This window comes from Notamacropus eugenii, chromosome 4 (genome assembly GCF_028372415.1).
Source record: "Notamacropus eugenii isolate mMacEug1 chromosome 4, mMacEug1.pri_v2, whole genome shotgun sequence".
Lineage (NCBI taxonomy): Eukaryota > Metazoa > Chordata > Mammalia > Diprotodontia > Macropodidae > Notamacropus > Notamacropus eugenii.
The window spans coordinates 83,849,385-83,869,178 of record NC_092875.1 but is presented as its reverse complement, the minus strand read 5'-3'; the positions used below and the strand labels follow the sequence as shown (position 1 = coordinate 83,869,178).

General features: G+C 40.2%; 1 protein-coding gene across 2 annotated transcripts in view; it reads right to left on the bottom strand.

Annotated features, from left to right (window-relative positions):
• LOC140500218 (uncharacterized) overlaps positions 1 to 19,794 on the bottom strand; it is a 90,848-nt gene that overhangs the window by 51,959 nt on the left and 19,095 nt on the right. Inside the window, exons 4-10 of one of the 2 annotated variants that reach the window (XM_072602551.1) lie at positions 18,340 to 18,505; positions 17,873 to 17,965; positions 17,150 to 17,491; positions 14,163 to 14,270; positions 8,311 to 8,427; positions 7,528 to 7,657; positions 2,817 to 3,748 (exon numbers count right to left, since the gene is read on the bottom strand). In XM_072602551.1, coding sequence (XP_072458652.1) covers positions 3,745 to 3,748; positions 7,528 to 7,657; positions 8,311 to 8,427; positions 14,163 to 14,270; positions 17,150 to 17,491; positions 17,873 to 17,965; positions 18,340 to 18,469 — 924 coding nt within the window. In that variant the 5' untranslated portion in view covers positions 18,470 to 18,505 and the 3' untranslated portion in view covers positions 2,817 to 3,744. Of the gene's footprint in view, positions 1 to 2,816; positions 3,749 to 7,527; positions 7,658 to 8,310; positions 8,428 to 14,162; positions 14,271 to 17,149; positions 17,492 to 17,872; positions 17,966 to 18,339; positions 18,506 to 19,794 lie in introns of those variants that run through there. The other variant, XM_072602550.1, reaches the window with a different exon arrangement.

Genomic DNA, 19,794 nt, shown 5'->3' with positions numbered 1-19,794 from the left:
CCTCACTCTTTCCTCCAGAGACAAAGGAGTCCAGTGGCAACATATAGGTCAGGATGATGGGCAATGGCCTCGACCCTCTCAAGAAGTTTAGCCACAAAAGAAGGGAAGAGATAGTTGGGATGGCTGAGTCAAGTGAAGGATTTTTGAGAATGGATTTTTGTAGGCAGTAAGGAAGAAGCCAGTTGAGAGAGACAGAGTTTGAAGATAAAGGAGAGAGTGCTGAAGTAGAATGGGATCACTTGTGTACAAAGAAAAGTTGGCTTTCGCAATGAAAAGAATCTAGATGGAGCAGAAGGCATCTCAGTGGTCTGAGATAAGGAGCAGTAATGAGAAGGGAGCTATCCATGAATGACCTCATGGGTTTTGTTTGTTTTTTTCAGCAAAATATGAGTTAAGGTTCTCAGCTAGGAGGGTAGGGGAAGGAGGAACCATGGGACGTTTGAAGAGGGATTAAAAAGTGTTGAAAGAGCCACTGTGGAGATTGGGATTGTGTGTTGATAGGGGAGTTGTGAAAGGATTGCCTTCTTTAAGGGCCCATTGAGCTTATATAACATAAATTTACAGTCATCTTAATCAGCACAGTTTCATCATTTTCTCCTCCTTCATTCAGAAGCAGTATGTAGCAGACAAAGAAGCAAAGAGTGGGAATGACCAAAGGCTGAAATATGGCAAGGCAATATTTACAAGAGGATGAGGGGATAAGGGATTCAGGAGAAGTCTACAGTATAGACCTAAATCAGTTCACCAAGAGGTCAAGACAGGGGAAGGGGGAGAGTGTAGCTAGTAGAGGGGTGATTGCTTGGAAAAGAACTGAGGGACTGAGAGCCTTGGGTCATGATGTGGAAGAAGAACAAGGTTAGGGTTTGCAAGGCAGAAGGAAAGATGAAATGATAATAGAATATGATCACATAAAGGAACTTCAAATCTCCACACAGAAGTGGTGTATCTGTGGATAGGGCAAGATCAAGGGTGTGATCATCTTTTGTGGGCGGTTTAAAAGGGGTAGACAAGTAATTAACTGATAATGGGGAATGAATAAGTTGGGGAAAAAGGAGTTTAGGGTGTCTGAGGTACTATCAATATATATGCTGAAGTCTACTAGTATGAAGGCAGGAGTTGAGGATAGACTGTGAGGAAGCAGTGAACTCCTGAAGTAAAGAAGGGAAGTGACTTGGAGGTCTGTAAACACTTGCCAGAAATGATTAGATGGTAGACATGGATTGATTGAACCTTAAATGAGGAGACATGCTCATTCCAGAACTACCTGGCTTCCCACCCCATCCCACCAAAATGGGCAGCAAGGTAGGCTACAAGTTCCATCCATTAGTCATGATGATGTATTTAGGCTCTCTTTCCTCTTCTGTTCTTTTTCTTTTCTCTGCTGGTGGAATCAGCAAAGGATCAGGAGATTGTCAGCTGAACATTGTGATATTATGATGATTATGATGCAGCCTAGATTCCTGATCTGAATATAATCATCTTTCCGTTATTATGAGATGCTTTCCAAATTTAGAGCACATTTTACAAAAGAATGAGATAGATGAGTCATGTATCAACTCTTTCCTTCATTTTGGTCTAGAACTATGATTTTATCTGTTTAGGGAATGACTGATACAGAAATTCTCTTCTAATGCAATTACCTTAGAGGGTTACTTGGAGCAATGAGAGGTTAAATGACTTTCCCATGGTCACAGAGCTGGTGTTTATATCAGAGGCAGGAATTTCTGAGCCCAAGGCTGGTGTCCTGACCACTACATCATGCTTCCTCTTAGATATTTTGTCATTGCATATTAATGCCTAACTCTTAGAGGCACAACTCTAATATGAGTCTACTAACTCTCTGTTGCAGGTTCAATGTTGTGACAAAGTAGGGTACTTGTGAGTCACTGAATATTTAGGACTACATTTGCCCTAACACAGCAAGGATATGCAATAAGCATACAGTGTCAGGTTCCTCTGGTTCCTCTGAATGAAGTTCCTTTTGTCTCCTCTGGAAATATATCTGGTCAATCAATCGCCAAGATAGGGTGACTCACATGATTTCAGGCACCAGCCATGTCCACCAGTCTCAGAGATGCTGAATACACATGACTGGGACGTTCTGTGTCCCAAGACCAAGAGGCTATATCAAGTAAGCTGGGTCAATCAGGATTCATGAAGGGAAGGAAGCTTGATCTGGAAGTTAGGAAAGTTGCCTCAGGAAAGTTCTGGTCCTGTCACAGTTAGAAAGGAAAGACTGAGACATAAAATGAAATATCAATGGGCCAGGGCATGGGCAAGCAGGTGCATCAAGGGATAGATAAAGCCAAAGCTGCCACTGTGAGATAAGGTGTTCTGGTCTTAGGGTCAACATAGAAGGAAGGAAGGTGGGAGAGGGGATCAGCAATGATTCCTAGCAGAAGCAGACTCAGCTCCACTGAATTATCCCCCCTCCCTCTAAGTCAGTGGGTCACAGTAACGTTCAGAGAAGGGTAGTTTCCTTAGCAGCCGAAGGTTATGAGGTTTATGTGACTATTTTCCCCCAGATCACTCTGGTGGGTTTCCCTTCTCTGATACCACAGGTAGAGAGATGTTAGGTATAACCTGGCAATACCAATCACAGGCGCTAGGGCACTAACACTTAGTACTGTCTGGTAGTAAGCATGTGATTGACTTAGGGGTTTGGTCCTGTGCAGCCTGGCCTCTGGTAAAAGAAGGTTCCTTGGGTTCACATGCACTGGATGGCCAGCAAATTCCTACCCTGAAGACAGAAGACAATGAGATTATTTCCTCCAAGTCTCAGTTTCCTCCAAAAGGGGAAAGTAACAACAGTACATAAAGTACAATATAAATCAGAGAAATTTATTCCTACTCACAAAAAGGATTGCAAAGTACAGACAGACCATAATATGCTTTAACAATGTGATCAGAACAGGCTTCAGTAACTTACTCTTACATATTCAACAGGCTGAGTGTTATATCTAAGCTATATAAAAGCATAAGACAGTTTTTGTCTTTGTTGTTCTGTCATTTCAGTTTCGAATGACTCTTTGTAAACCTATTTGGGGTTTTTTTGGCAGAGACACTAGAGTATTTCCTTCTGCAGCTCATTTCCTGGATGAGAACCTGAGGCAAACAGGGTTAAGTCACTTGATTAGGGTCACATAGCTTGTAAGTGTCTTAGGCCAGATTTGAATTCACAAAGATGAACCTTCCTAAACTCAGAATCAACACTCTATCCACTGTGCCACCTACTTGTCCTATAAGGTAGTTTGCAATTATGGAGCAAGGCATTTTACATTTCACCTCTGACAATATCTGATCAAAGTCCAAGCTTAGGTCAGACATTGTTCCGTTGGCATCTTCTTCAAGGCAGCAATGGTCCCTTTTAACATCCAATTGTTCATTGGAAGTCAGGCATTTCAGAACTTTCAAATCACAAGGTCCCAGCCAGTGTTTGACAAATGAAGCTGGGGAAAAGTTAGGACACAATAAACACAAAAGAGTAAGAAGTGGCCACAGATACATGGAGGCTGGATGGAAAAGTGGATGATCATCCCTTCCCCAACCCAATTTTCCTGATGTAGCATTAAAGAGACCTCAAGCATCAAGGCTAGAATGGAAGAGAGTCAAGGAGGTTAGCAGCTTGATTTTATACATTTGAGGCATCATCTGTTCTGGCTCAGGAGTCATCCACCACTGCAATTCCCTCAGCAATCAATCATCCATGGGTGGCTGCAGCACTGCCCCTAAGCTTCCATGTAGTTACCTAGAAACAAGAATAGTGACTGAGCATTCTAACTGTTGTGGGGGGCAAGATAAAGGGCCCCTGTTCCATAGGTGTTGACTAATGCTGAGGAGGTGGCTAAAATAATGAGGAAGCAGAGGCATGGGATATAAACTTTGTCAGCACAAGGAAAGAAAAAGTGCTAGGGAAGAGGACAGAAAATGATAGTTGTTCAAAGTGAAATGTCATCCTTAATTACTAAGTCTTTCTCATTTCACATAGCCAGTCTGTTGATGACTGGTGATTATGATATCTGTATATTTTAGCAAAGATTGAAGGACTCCAAGGAAGCCTGGAGGGTAAAGTGAGGAGCGAGAATTCCAGGTATATGGGACAAAATGGAAACGTCCAGTGTTAGGGGTTGGAGTGAAGATTGCAAGGAAGGAGGCCAGAATCATAGGGTTACAGAGTGTGTGGATGGGAGTAAGGTATAAGAATATTGGAAAGATAGGAAGGGATCAAGTTGGGAAAGTCTCTCAAAGCTGAACAGAGGATTGTATGCTTGATTATGGAGGTAACAGGGAGCCACTAGAATGTATTGAATTTGGTGTTATATGTTCTAGAGCAGTGTGGTAAGAGACTAGAAGCAGGGAGATAAACTCGCAGGTATTTTTGCAACAGTCTACCAGGTATGAGGTGATAAGATCCTTCTCCAGGGAGCAGCAGGATCAGAGAAAAGGGAGATGTTACAAAGGTAAGAATGAAAAGTCTTAGAAAAAGACTGGATATTGGGGAGAGGTCAGAGAGAGTGAGAAGTTAAGGATACTCCCTAAATTGCTAACCTGAATGGCTAGGAAGAGAGTGATACCATCAAATGGAAGAGGAAAGTTAGGGAAAGGGAAGGTCTGAGGCAGAAAACAGTTCAGTTTTCAGTATATTGACCTTAAGATGTCTATGAGATACTGGTTTTGAGAAGGCCAATAGGCTGTTGAAGGGAGAAGACTAAAGGTTAGGAGAGAGGTTAGGACTGGACGAATAGAGAAGAGAATTATCAGCATAGAGATGATAATTGAATCTACGTGAGATGACTGAATCCCTGAGTGAAGTAAAATAAAGTGAAAAGAGAAGGCCCATGACAGAACCTTGTGGGACACTCATGGTTAGTAGACATGTCCTGGATAAAGATCCAGTGAAGGTGACTGGTGAGATAAGAAGGGGGAGAACCAGGATAGAGAGTATTTTCATTAAAAAATATAGAGAGAAAAGAGGGTATTAAGAACAACGTGACAGCCAGGTGTTGTAGTGGTCAGAACATTGTACTTGCATTCAGGAAGACTCAGCATTTTCATGAGTGCAAACCTGGCCTTAGATATTTACCAGATGTGTGACCCTGGGCAAGTTACTTAATTCTATTTGCCTCAGTTTTCTAATCTGTAAGTATGAGGTGGAAAACAAAATGGGCCACCATTCTAGTATCTTTACCAAGAAAACTCCAAAAAGGGGTCACAGAACATTGGAAACAAATGATCAACAACAACAGGCAAAAGAAAAGACATCGGCAGCATCAAAGGCTGAAGAGAAACCAAGAAGATTAAAAGCTGAGAACAGGTCTTTAGATTGGACAACTAGGATATTACTAGAAATTTTGAAGAGAGGGGTTTCACTTAAACAATGAGTTGAGAAGCCAGACTGTAGAGCATTAAGAAGAGTGAGAGGAAAAAAATAGGCAACTATTGTAGATACCATCCCAAGGATTTTAGCCACAAAAGGAAGGAGAGATATGCCAGTAGTAGCAGACATTTATGGATCAATTGGTGCTTTTGCTTTTCTTAGAACAGAAGAAAGTGTTTATGTTCATAGGTCAAAGGCATCAGCAAGCAGATTTGTGGAGACTGAAGATGGTTGAGAGAATGAGGATGATAAAGGGAGAAGTCTCTTGGAGGAGACAGAATTGAATAGGACCAGTTGTACACGTAGAAGGGTTTGTCTTGCCAAGAAGAACCACTTCATTGGATTCATCCAGTTCAGGGGTGAAGGAGGAGATAGTGGCAGGAAGCACCTGAGTGATGTCAGATGAAGAAGAGGGTAAAAGAGGGATCTCTTACCAATCCTGTAAGAAGATGTCTTTCAAATTTGTAGTTCAACATAAGGCTGGATTCTCAGGTGAGAGAGTTGGAGTGAGGTAGTTACTGGAAGGTTGTGAAGGAAAAAAAAGTTTTTTAAGAGCCACTGTGGTGAGTGGGATAGTGAAATAATTGAGGAAGTTTTAAAGGTCTGCCTTGGAGCAGTGAGAGTCCTAGTTCAGAAAATGATTTTCTCCAGTTTCTGTTAGCTGCAGGTGTGTAGGAGCAAAGGCACAAGATGTTGAGAGTGATCCAAAACTGAGCCTTTGCAAGGCAACTTAGACAGTAAGGTAAGGAGATAAGAGACTCAAGGGAAGAGGAAAGAGGACAGTAGAACCGATTTTCCAAGAGAAGTAGGGAACAGAAAAGGGAAGGGAAGAGAGCAGAACTGAGGAGCTGATGGATGAAGGTGATGGTGAGAATGAAGAGCACAGTTTCAGGCAGCAAGGAAGAAGAACTAATTTAAAACCCTCTGTTGAGCATTCAAAGCCCTTTATAACCTGCAGTCCCTTGCCAGTCTTCTTACAGTTTATACTCTTTGCCCCATTTAACCCATGATCCAGCGACACTGATCTTGCTGTTCCTTGTACAAGACACTCCATATTCCAAATACAAGGAATTCCACTGTCTGCCCTTCATAGCTGGATTTATCTCTCTTCTCATCTTAGCTATGCAACTTCCCTGACTTCCTTCCAAGGGCCAGCTAAAATCATACCTCTTATGAAAACACATTCTTCCTCCTGCTTAATTCTAGTGACTTTCCTGTGCAGCTTATCTCCAATTTATCCTGTACATCTCTTGTTCAGATACAATGGTTTACATCTTGCCTCCCCTTAGAATGACAGCAAGTACTGTCATTTGCCATTCTTTGTATGCCCAGGCTTAGCACAGTGCCTAGCACATAGTAGGTGATTAACAAATATTTATTGAGTGACTGACCACCATGAGTCATAAAAATTGACCCTTAGGGAGAGAATGCAGATAGTGAATGATTGAGAGGGTTTGAGCTGACTATCAAGGACTTTAAGCAAATCAAGAAGTAGGAAGCCTGGCAGGGGAAGGTGGTCCTCTGCAAATCGCCTGGAAATTGAAGACAAAGGAGTTTCACCTCCCATACAACCCCACCCTCGAATTCCCCCACACCTCAGAGACCTGGACATCACATCTGCCTTCTTGTTCTCACACAGGAACAGGGGAGGAAAACAAATGTATATACTGAATGAGGTTGACTCACCTCAATGGTTAGGCATTTGTTTGAGAAGAGGATGCAGAGAGAAAAGGAGAGAGGCTTGAGGAAAGGGTGGGAAAGAAAGGTGTGTAAAGAGACAAAATAGAAAGGGAGATACCAGAAGGAAACAGAGAAGTAGAGAAGAGGGAGAGGGCAGGGAGGAGAAGGGACAAAAGGCTCAAGGAAAATGGGAGGAAAGGAGAGTAGGAAGAAGAGAGGGAAAGGGACCTAGTTTTGACCTTCCTCTACTGCAAGTTCACAGTCTTCCTCACCCTATCCCATGCCACCAAGTCTCCCACTTACTTCTTTGGTGATTCGTTCCTTCCCTTACATCTTTTTTAACTCCTACATCAATATAACTCCACCCCTAACTGAGCATTGGTGGTCTAGACTCAACTTGGTCTCTAATCAGCTGCCTGTGGGGACCTTCACTTGCAATTAAGTCAAATGCAGGTCCCACATGAAATTACCTTATTGTCAGGTCTGGAGACTGGGAGTGTGTGATGACAAACCTTCTTAATAAGTATACTGACACACACTTTAATAGTGACAATCCTACAGGTATCCAGTCATAGGTGTAATTCCATTCATAAAAATACCCTGTAAGTGAAAAGATAAGCATGAGTTGATGAATATGGGAAACATCTGTTTCTGGGTTGGGCCATCTGTTTGTGGCCCTTTCACAGTGCCTGGGTCCTCTGAACCCTCTCCAATCCCTTCCCTGGGCTTCAGTTATGTCCTATGCACCACATTCTATTTGAAATAATCCAATTTTACAAGGGTCCCAATCCTCAATATTTTAGGTAAGTCCATAGTAGCGGGGAGGAGCGGGGTAACTACGGTTCAGGAATCCTCAGGGACTCAGTCACATCTTGAGGTTCAAGACTGTGTGAAGACCAGGATATTTGGATCAGTTTTGCAAAGACAGTAGGGGAAAATTCAGGGTCAGGAAACACTTAGAAGGATGTCTACATATGAACTGGTGGACACAACAGGGCCAGAATTATGCAGAGACTGGAACCCAATCAGAATTCAGGACAGTGCATAGGCTGAGGGGTATACAGACTGAAAATGTTCAGAGTTGGGGGTATAGGGACAAATACATACCAAGGTTACACTGAGCTACAAGGGGTCAGGACTGCACAAAGACCAGTGGAGTCTCAGGATCTGGGCTACTGAGGGACTGTTCAGCTTGGGCTTTATTAACATCCCATGATTCCAGCACATTTCTACCCTGCTTACCTCCTTCTTACCTAGGCATCTATGTTGGACCCACAGGGAAAAAAGAATCACTTCCACTTCAAATGCAAAACTCACAGTCAGGATCCAATTGATCTCATACAGCCCGGGAACTGACCTGGGAAGATATACTAAAAGAAACCCCTAAATGAAGCATTCTGGGAAAATGGCATAGTAAGTCAGACATTTTCAGACTCTCCAAGTTTCCTCCACAAACAGACAGAACATAACCACAAAAGGAACACATAGCAGCAAAAATAAAGGGGTAAAGCAACATTCTTCCTAAGACAACTTGAGATGACTTCAGGAAAGACAGCCCCTCCAGAGCCTGAGGTATGGTCTGAATGAAACGTAGGCAGCTCCAGGCCAACTCTGATGAATCAACAAACAGCAGGCCCTGGAGGCAACTCCTGCAGGAAGCAGACTAGGCCTCAAGAAATTTCAGCTCACTAAGCTTTCCCCTCATACACTTTCATCTAGCAAAAAACTTGGGGATGAGATGCTTGAGTGGGGGAAGTTTGAAAGATCCCTGCTGTTTCTGGACTTCGGTTCTAATGATCCTGGGCTGTGACTCTGTGCAAGGAAAAGCAAACACATGCCACTGAGTGAGGTAGGTACCACAGGAAGCAGGAACATTTTGGGATGTGACTGGGGGTCCTAACTGTGCCTTAGGGGAGGAGAGGAGTGCCTGAGATTGAACCTCTGAACAGAATACAGAAAATAGCAGTAAGGAAGACCTCAGGACTGGAGCACCATTACGCAAAGGTCAGGATTAAAACGTGATTACAATAAGCTGCTAAAATAAAACAAAGCAAAATAAAAACGAGTAAAAAAAAGGAAAAAGAATTCCACCACAGATAGTTATGTTGGCATAAAAGAAAATTTGGGTTCATATTCAGAGAAAGATACTGAGGCTAGAAGAGCCACTCCCACCCCAAGGAATTACATCAAATGGTCACAGGTTAAAAAGAATATTTGAAAGAAAAAAAAAATAAAAGCAATTCAAGAAAATTATGAAAACAAGTTAACCAATTGGAAAAAGAAGTCCAAAATCTTAAGGAAGAAAACAGATCCTTGAAAACTAGAATTGGACAAGGGGAATCAAATGACATTATAAGACACCAAGAAACACTAAACTTAAAAATATAGAAGAGAATTTGAAGCATCACATTAGAAAAACAAATGATTTAGAAAACAGATTGAGAAGAGACAATATGAGAATTGTAGGACTACCGGAAAATTATTATCAGAATAGGAATCTTTATATAATGTTACAAGAAATTATTAGAAAAAAATTGCCCTGAAAGTCCTGAAGAAGAGCCCTTTTATTAGACAGTCCTTTTATTACAGACAATTGCCCTGAAATTTGAAAACAAGATGGTAAAGTAGAAATAGAAAAAAAGAATCTTCCATTCACCATCTGAAAGATATTTCAGGACAAAAAAGAGACATGTTTAAAAACTCCCAGGTTAAGGAGAAACATTGCAAACACGAAGAAAAAAAATTATTTAAATACTGTTGAGATACCACCAGGATTTCAGAAGACCTAGCAACTTCTATGTTAAAAGACTGCACGTCTCTAAATGTTGTATTTTGAAGAGCAAAAGAGTTCAAGTTGAAACCATGAATAACATACTGGGCAAAGCTGATAATAATCCTGAATGAAAAAGAATGGACATTTAATGAACTGAAAGACTTTAAGGTATTTGTGACAAAAACTCTTGAGCTAAATGAAAAATGTGATACATAAGATCCAGAAAAAAATAAAAGGAAAACATTAAAGACTAATTATAAGGGACTCATTAGATCAAACTGTTTACTTCTAATATATGAAAATGTTATCAGAATTCTTAAGAATGTCATCATTTTAAACAGTAGTGTGAAAGAAAAGTTGGGACTGAGTTGTTAATGATGGAGTTACTCTGAAAAACAAAAGTGGGAAGGAAAACTAAAAAAAACCCCAATTATCTCAAACAAATTTGTTATGAAGGGAAGAAGTGATGCAGAGGAAGCAGGTGGGGGTAGAGGGCTGCTAGTGATGGAATCTCACTCTCATTAGAACTGTGTTAAACAGGAAATAACATATTCCTCTAAAAGGGGGAAAAGCCTTCTACACTCATGGAAAAATAAGAGGACAAGGGGACAGCATAAGGGATGGACTTTAGAGGTCTGTGTAGGTTAAGATTTAGGAATGTGAAAGGAGAGAATAAGAGAAGGAGTCTTAGAAGGATGGGTGGAATAGGAAAAAAGGAGAGTAAGAGGAGAGGACAAGGTAACAGGGACAGAGTAAAAAGAGAGACTCAGAAGAACAGTGAGTACAAACTGGATGGAGAGAAATTCACAAAGAATAATTGTAACTTTGAATATGAATGGGATGAACTCATTCTTAAAATGGAAACAGCAGAATGGATTAAATATCTGAATCTAACATTTGTCTACAAGAAGCATATTTTAACATGAAAGAGTTAAAATGGGGATTTATTATGCTTCAGCTGATGCAAAAAAGCAGGGGTAGAAATTAAAATCTCAAACTTATGGCCAACATACATTTAATTAAAAGAGATAAATAGCATAAGCACAGTTTGATAAAAGTTATCATAGACAATGAAGCCACATAAAAATAAACCAACCTATATGCTCCAAATACCATAATATCTAAATTTTTAAAAGAAATATTAAATGAGATACAGGTGGAGATAGACAGTAGTAGATAATAGTGAGGGACTAAAAGTTTTCCCTTTAAAGAACTAGAGAGAGGTATCCAACGTATCTTGCTCAAAGTGAGAATGCTATAGGACCTTAGCCTGAAAGGGGCAGGGTCTCCCATTGCATCCTGGGCCATCTCCAGTCATCCTGATGAATATCAGGCCACTGGATCCAGATGGCTCAGGAGAAGAAAGTGAGGTTGGTGACCTTGCACAGCCCTCCCTGACTCAAATCAAAGTTAATTGCAAGTCATGTCATCATCTTGATGTCACGGTCCTCTCCAAGAATGAAGGACAAACACAACAACACAAGATGTTTCCAAAAAATAAATAAGAAACAAGTCAGGGAACTGAATAGAATTTTAGATAAGCTAGATCTGGAGAGAACTGATAGAAAATAGAAAGGAATACACCTTTTCTTCCAGTGGTTCATGGAACCCCTTTTGAAAGATTGACCACATTTTAGAACATAAAAATTTTGTAATTAAAACCAAAAAAGCAGAAATAAGATTAAACAACCTAATCTTAATGAATGGGTTAAAGCATAGAAAAAATCAGTAATTGTATAAAGAGATTACAATAATGAGACATCCTATCAAAACCCATGGGATACAAGAAAAGCACTGATCAAAGGAAACTTTATATCTATAAATGCTTAAATCAATAAAATAGAAAAAGAGCAGAACAATAAATTGGTTATGCAATTTAAAAATTAGAAAAAGAGGAAACTAAAAATCCCCAATTAAACACTAAATTGGAAATCCTAAAAATTAAAGGTAAGATAAATAAACTGAGTGGAAAAAACATTGAATTAATAAATCAAACTAGCAGCTGGTTTTATGAAAAAGAAGAACACAATAGATTAACCTTCTCTTAATTTGGTGAAAAAAAGAGAGAAGAAAACCAAATCACTAGAGTTAAAACTGAATGGGATGAATATACCATTAACAAAGATGAAATTAAGGCAATTATAAGGACTTATTTTTACCAATTATATGTCAATAAATTTAACAATTTTAGTGAAATGGAAGACTATTTACCAAAAATTTCCTAGAATAACATAAATAGAATATCATGAAGCAACTATTTTAGAAAGAGAAATTGAAGAGGTCATAAACGAGTTTACAAAGAAAAGAATATCAAGACCAAATCATTTAAAGATTGATGTGTTCCAATATATAATAAGCTATTTGGTATAATAGGCAATGAAGAGAACCTATCACACTCCCTTTATGAAACCAATATGAAACTGATACCTGAACCAGGAAGAGTCAGAACAGAGAAAGAAATTATAGACTGATTTTATTAATGAAAATAGATGCAAAAATCCTAAACAAAATGCTATGTAAAAGACTACAAGAATACATTACAAAGATTATACATTATGACCAAGTGAGATTTATGCCAGGAATGCAGGGATGGCTTAACATAAGGAAAATTATTAACATTATTGATTCGATCAAGAATAATTTTTAAATCATATGATTATATGTGGAAAAACTTTTGATAACGTATAACACTCATTTCACTTTTAAAAATATTTGAAAGTATGGATTTTTTCTTAAAATGATAATGTCTAAAAATGATTTGTTTAAAACCATCAGCAAGCATTATTTGTCATGGGAATATGGTAGAAGCCTTCTCAGTAAGATCAGATGTGCAATCAAGATGCCCATTCTCACCAGAATAATTCAACACTGTATTGGAAATCCAAGCAATAGTAATAAAAGAAGAAAAAGAAACTGAAGGAATAAGAATAAGGAATGAGATAGCAAAATTATATCTTTTTGCAGATGGTATGATGTTATACTTAGACAATCCCAGAGACTCAACTGAAAATTTAGTTCAAACAAGGAACAATTTTACAAAAGTCTCAGAAGTGGCCCATTACTCTTACTCTCTCTCTCTCTTTCTCTTTCTCTCCTTCCCTCCCTCCCTCTAAATATTTAATCAACTGACAAATATTTTAAAATATACTTCCAAGCATCTCTTACATTATCTGCTTCTCGGTTCACACGGCTACCCCTTAATACAGGCCTTTGTCAGCTTCCTCCGCATTCTGCCCTTTCCCCTTTCCTTCCTTCACTGTTGGGGTGAGAACAGTCTCCATGCTACCCTTATCTCAGTCTACATCTATACTTCCTTCAAAGCCTGTCTCAGGGGCCACTTCCTCCTTAAAGTCTTTCTTGACACCTCAGCACAACCAGGTAAAAACGATTTCTCTCATCTCAGATTTCTCACAATATATTGCTTGGATCTCCCTTTGTTCTTATCTCACATTTGTATCCATGACTCACTCCCACTTTGATTGTAGCTCCATGAAGGCAAATACAGAATCTTATGTTTCTTACTTCTTTCTTCAGTCCAGACCATAAAGCAAAGTACCCAGCAATATGGGCAATACTCATTGATTTAAAGTTTTTCTTTCCAGTTACTTTAAGGAGTCAAAGATGATCAGTATTCAGATTCCTACTTCATCAGCCTTGCCCAGGGCAGGGTTTGGGACTGATGGAGTGGGAGGAAATAGTTACTTTTCAATATAGCCTAGAACGGGGTGACTACGTGGTACAGTGTATAATAAGTTGAGCCTAAAATCAGGAAGAGCTGAGATCAAATCTGGCCTCAGACACTCACTAGCTGTCTGATCCTGGGCAAGTCACTTAACCCTGCTTGCCTCAGGTTCCTCATTTGGATAATGACTTAGAGAAGGAAATGACACATCACTCCAGGATTTTCACAAAGAATACTCCAAATGAGGCAATAAAGGGTTAGACATGACCATAATGACTGAATAACAATATAGGCCTGGTACATGATTTGCACATGGTAAATTATTCACTGACATATGATGAGCGAAAGGTGAAAGAAAGCCATGAATTGGGAATACAGAGTAGAAGAAGGTGTAGGAAGGAAATTCACAGGCTTATGTGACTACAAGAGTAGTGGGCAGGAGCAGGGTTCTAAGGGTGAGCATTTGGGAATGAGTGACCTTGAAGGGCACAGAATGGGGGATAAAAGTGTACCTCAGAGGAAATGACCAAGAAAAAGGCAAAAGTCATGTTTCTAAGACCCAGGGTTGCAAAGACTTGTCTCCCTCCCAGACCAACCATGCCTGATTAACCAGACAGGAAGCCCATTCCCCACTTTCCTCTGATAATTACCTGGAAGATCTGGAAGAAAAATTAAAGCAGATAAAGATATCAGGAAGGAGCAGACACCAGTGCTTATAAATGACATTGGTAGCTTAATCATGTACTCAGGGTCATCACCTAAAACACAAATGCACATAAGTATCAGAACCAAGACTCCAATGAGAATTCTTACAGCATTGTTTTTCCCCAACTCCAACTCCCATGCCCCCACTGAGCAGATAACAATGTCATAGATGTGGCCAAATTCTCAGCCCTTCCAGTCATGGCTACTCATTGCCCAATCTTTCACCCTACAGCAGACCATCTCTCCCTTCTCCCAATAGCATTATCATACCCATATTCCCTTTCTGCATCCCCAGATCAGCTTACACCACCTGGAGTTAGTCTCATTTATGAGATACAACATTAGGCTGCTTTGATGAGGACATCATGGAGTACAAGTGGGATAGTGAATCAATATTTTATACTTTTTGGCTACATTTATACTGAGAGGATCTCAGAGATATGAAGGAACTCAGAGGCCAAATTATTCAGCACACACTTAAAACAGAATCTACTCTAAGACCCTCCCTACAAGTGTTCATTCAACCTTTGCTTAAAGAAGGGGTATCTCACTTCCTCCCACAGGGTCACTTTCACTTTGGTAATAGGAAGTTATTTTGCACATCAAGCCTAAATGTGTCTTTTTGCAACTGTTGTTCCAGAAAAAAGATTTGCTGTGGACCTCTAGGTGGATTTGGGGCTGTTTTTCCCTCAGAGCTTCCTTGAAACTGAGAAAAACGGAATGTGCTATTGCTTCTGTCTCTGTAGAGTGCTTTCTTTTCTTCTTTAGCGGAAAGTCTTGGAAATGGCTACAATCTTGTGAACTTCGAAAGACACTGTCTGGGTGACTGGGGGCCAGAGTCCTTATAAAGATTTTCCTGTAGTCATACAGTAAAGAGTAAAGTCCCAAAGAGCCAAAATGACTCAGGTCAGTTGTAAGATAAATGCAGCCTCATTCATCCGTAGTCTCTTATATTTGGAAATCAATTTTGTGGGAATAATGCTATGTAGAAACTGTTTTAAGTTTAATTCTACTTCTCCCAGAGACTGAGGTGGGACAGGGAAGATTATATCCCAGATGTTGAGAAGAAATATTTGTAATTACATTCTTGCAACATTTTAGGAAATATTCCTTTCTATAAAGCTAATTGATATTAATTGCATAAATGGAACTGGGACACTAATCACTAGCAATTAACAGTGCTGAGAGCATGAGGTATGAGGATGCAAGCTGAAAACATTAGAAAAAGATACCTTCACTGTTCCTCAATGGTACTCTGAAGCCCTGAAAAGACAGGAAAGTAGCCTCACTCTAGAAGATGAAGGTGAGGATTGCTACATACAAAACAATCATACTTATCTTGTGTCATAGATTTAGCTATCAAGTCCAACCTTCTAATTTTACAGAAGAAGGAACTCAGGAACAGAGCAGCAAAATCACTCATTAAGTAATGTACAGTCAGTAAGTGCTTGAGACAGGACTTGAAGTCACTTTTTTCTAATTCTGGATACAGTTCCCTAGCCACTATACTCTGAATGTTGTTCCTTTATTAAAAATGTTCAAGTAAGGGACCTTAGAGCCCAACTACTCCAACTCCCTCATTTTACAAAAGAGGCCTACAAGATGTGAAAGGACTAGTCTAAGATCACTCACATAGTAAACAAGAAAGCCAGGACTTGAATTCAAGTCCTTTGACAACAAATCCAGTATCATGTTGCCTCCTAAAATTAAAGACATCCTAATCTGATTAGGATTTAAGTCAAGGGTGACTCACTCATAACACAAAATGGTATATCAAAATAGACTTGATTTTCTTCATTGTGCTCCCACTCTCTGCCCCAATCTACATTATCTTAGGGAAGTATCATGCACCAGGGTTCTGGGACCAGAATTTATACACTGTCAATATTTCTCAAGCCCCAAAATATTCCTAGGCCATATTAGTTTAAGAAGTACTATTCTTCATCATTCCCCATATTGACTCATCTGACAATTTCATTCCAGTCACTCGATATGTGCTGAATGGATATGACCTTGAGAAGTAGAAGCCTAGGGAGAAGAACTGGTACAGAATATAGTATGGATGACAGAGAGAAAATAAAAGCACAAAAATATTGTTCCTACTTCTACAACCCACTTTTGCAGTTCCTTCCTTTTTTAGCTTTCTTTTTTTTTCCTCCTACTTTCCTTCTCTCTCTTCTTCTCAACAAACTTTATGAAAGATACTGTTTGGCATTGTCTATCATGCTCCTTCTGTCCAGTGCCCCAAGGTTGTTGAGTCTGAAGTCCTTGAAATGGAAAGAATATGGAGACTCCCAGAGAAAGGGAATCCAAAGGAAGACGACCAGGGTGATAAACAGCTTTGAGATTATCCCATGAAACAAAACTGCTAAAGTTTAGCATTTTCATTCTTCCAGTTTTTTTGTTATAGCTTGGAAAAGAGAAGACTTAGCCAGGCCATGGTAATTCCTTGCAGGTTTGAAGAACTAGGTTTTGGAAAATGAATTACACATGTGCTGCTTTGTCCCTCTAAAGCACAATGGGTGAAAGCTGCAGAGAGGATGATTTAAGTTTGATGTCAGGAAAAGTTCATAATGATGCAATTTATCCAGAAGTGGAAAGGGCTGCTTCCCACAGGGAAGAAACATGACTTCTCATTAGAAGTCTTTAAACAAAGGCTGGAAGCTCTCTTAAGTTCATCATTCATTAATTATCTTTCACATACAAGGTAGCAGGCAAGGGGAGAAAAATACAGGTCAAATGAAAACAGGTACTCACTAGGCATGTAGAGAGACATTCCTTGTTCAGAGAAGTATTACAGTAGATGGCCTAGCATTTCCCTTTCAACTAGGACATCTTGTGATTGCAGGAATTAAAGAGCTAGGAAGGAAGTAACCCCAACTCCAAATCAAATATACATACAAACATATTAGTCCAGGCCCCAGCTCTTTACCTAAGACCTTCAGCTCCACATCAGCTTGCTCTTGATGAAAACCATCTGCAATGAGACACATGTACATTCCTGCATCCAAGCGTCTCACATCCAGTATCTTCAGGGTGATATTCCCACTTGTGATCGCATCTCTCACCAGTTCTGTCCTCCCTCGGTAATCAGAGGCCTGGTCTTCAAACTGATCTTCTCCATCTCTATAGAGATGTACCACCTTAGTGGATTGCAACCAGACCACTTCCATGTGCTGAGCACTCAGAGGTGGGGACAGATAACATGATAACGTTGCCTCTCCCCCAAGTGAGGCCTCGATAGGTCCTGCAGGTCCAATCACTGAGAACATCCCTGTTCAATCACACAGAAAAAGCTGATAAGATGTTAAACAGGAGAACAGTAGAGGGTAGATGGGGTTAGATTTCAGTATGTAAAAAGGACAAAAGAAAGGAAACTTGAAATAGGATGGGGAGGGAGGAAGTATGGTGGGAGATTTCAGAGAGAGATAAATAAAGAGGGAAGGGATAGATTATAAGAATAATGAAAAAACCCTAGCAGAGAGAGTATAGAAAAATTTAAAAATTCCAAGAAAGGACTAGGAGAATATCAGGGGTATGACTTCAGAGAACTCAGAGAGTAGGGCAAGACAGAATCTCTATAGGTTCAACAGTCAGCTTTCAAGGCTCCTGTTCCAGGCCAGAAGAAACTAAATAAACAGAAGCAAACACTTACCTAAAGCCATTTGGGGCATCATGAGGAGGAAGAAAAAGGCAATGAAAGAATTAGAGAGACAGGCTCCAAAAGGGCTGAGAATTTCCATCATACCTGGGAAAGGACATAAGGAGGAGGAAGAGGGATTAGTGATTGTGCTAGAGAAACAAGCATCAGAGAACAAATGATTTTAATGGGGAAGTGGAGCAATATCTGCAACAAAGACACAAGGACTCAGTGATTTCTGTGACACAGGAGAACTATGACTCCCTATACACAGGAGGGACGGAAGAGGGCAATGACTGTGATCAGAGTGTGGATGTTGAATATAATAAGGACACTGGGCACCAGTAGTTATGACAAGGACATGAAGGAGTTTTAGTATAACAAAGATAGCATACCATGATTGTGGCAAAGGGAATGGTGGTAGTATCTATGAAAGAGATCGAAATGATCATATGAGTGGAGAGGTGGTGATGATCACTCACCTTGAAATGATACCAGATCTCCTTTATTGTGGGAGGAGCCTGAGGACCCCTTATGGATGCCCTTCCACTCAAACTTATATTCATTTCTTCTGCTCCATGCACAACGAGGCCCATTTTTGCCAAGGGTCATTTTAAGTACATAGAAACCCAAGATTAGTTGAGGTATCTAGGAAAGAAAAAAAAGTCAAGAAGGGAATTGTTCAGTCTCAAGCTCTTCCTATTAACCATGTATGGGGTGAGGCTCCTGTGTTCCAGATCCCCATTTAAAAGGAAGGTAGGATGCTCTGGTGCTAGTTTTCCCTCCTGACCCACACAGGGACCAAGGAACAAACTGACGTTGGGAATAAAGGAAAAAATCTCCTCATGAACTCACCCAAAACTCAGGCCATATACTTACTCATCCTAGAGCTGGCCCCTAGATATATCCCCTGCTCCTGGGATTCTAACAGCATCCTCCACCCTTTTCTATGTATTTGAGGAAAAGTGATGCATGATTGGTTGAGAGATCTATGAGCCTTTTGATCTTATCTATGTATACACTTGCTTGATTTCTAATTGGGGGAAAAATAAGAAATAAAAAAAGGAAAAGGAGAGCAAAGGTGAAGAAAAAAGGAAGGCACAGATCTAAATAGAGACTGAAAGACCACTGAACACACAAGTACAGGTGGAGGGGAGCAGCATGTTACATAATACCCAACACTTATACCCCTAAGAAACTGGAAACAGTGGAAATGTTGAGTGAAATCGTCCTCTCTGGGTTAAACCTTAGAATTTATCTTGCTTCTAGGTTGCAGAACTCCAAGGTACTGTATATTTTGCATGCTCTGTAACTGCCTAAATCATGGTTCTTTGTGTCTGTACTTTGCTCAGAAATTTAGCTGATCTGTAATGAGTTAAGTTTTCAAGTCCAGTTCACTTTCTAGTCGTTGTTTTATTCTTTTTTCAAGGAACTCTGGGGCATAGAGGAACAGAAATAAGATGGTGGATTAAAAGCAGAGACTTGCTTGAGCTCTCCCCAAAACCCTCCAAATACCAGTAAAAATGACTCTAAACAAGTTCTAGAGCAGCAGAACCAACAAAATGACAAACTGAAACATATTTCAAGCCCAAGTCAACCAGAAGATCAGAAGAAAGGGTCTATGGCACAAGCTTGGGAGAGGAGCACAGTCCAGTGTGCACAGAACAGGCCCTAGCAAACCTGGAGCAGACCTCAAGAGACTGAATCACTGGAAGCTGTGGTGGTTTCCAGAATTCTCAACTCATAAATGCCAACTTAGAAGGTCAGTAAGGAAGGTCTGTTGGACCTGGGTGAGAAAGGAGGGTAGTCTGGCCACAACCACAGGGCAACAGCAGTGGCAGTTTCTGAGGCTCTCAGCAAACAGAAACAGGAGGGATCAAATGGTTGATCTGAGGGGAACTGTAGGGATCTCCTTGCTGGCACTGAGGCAGGATTCT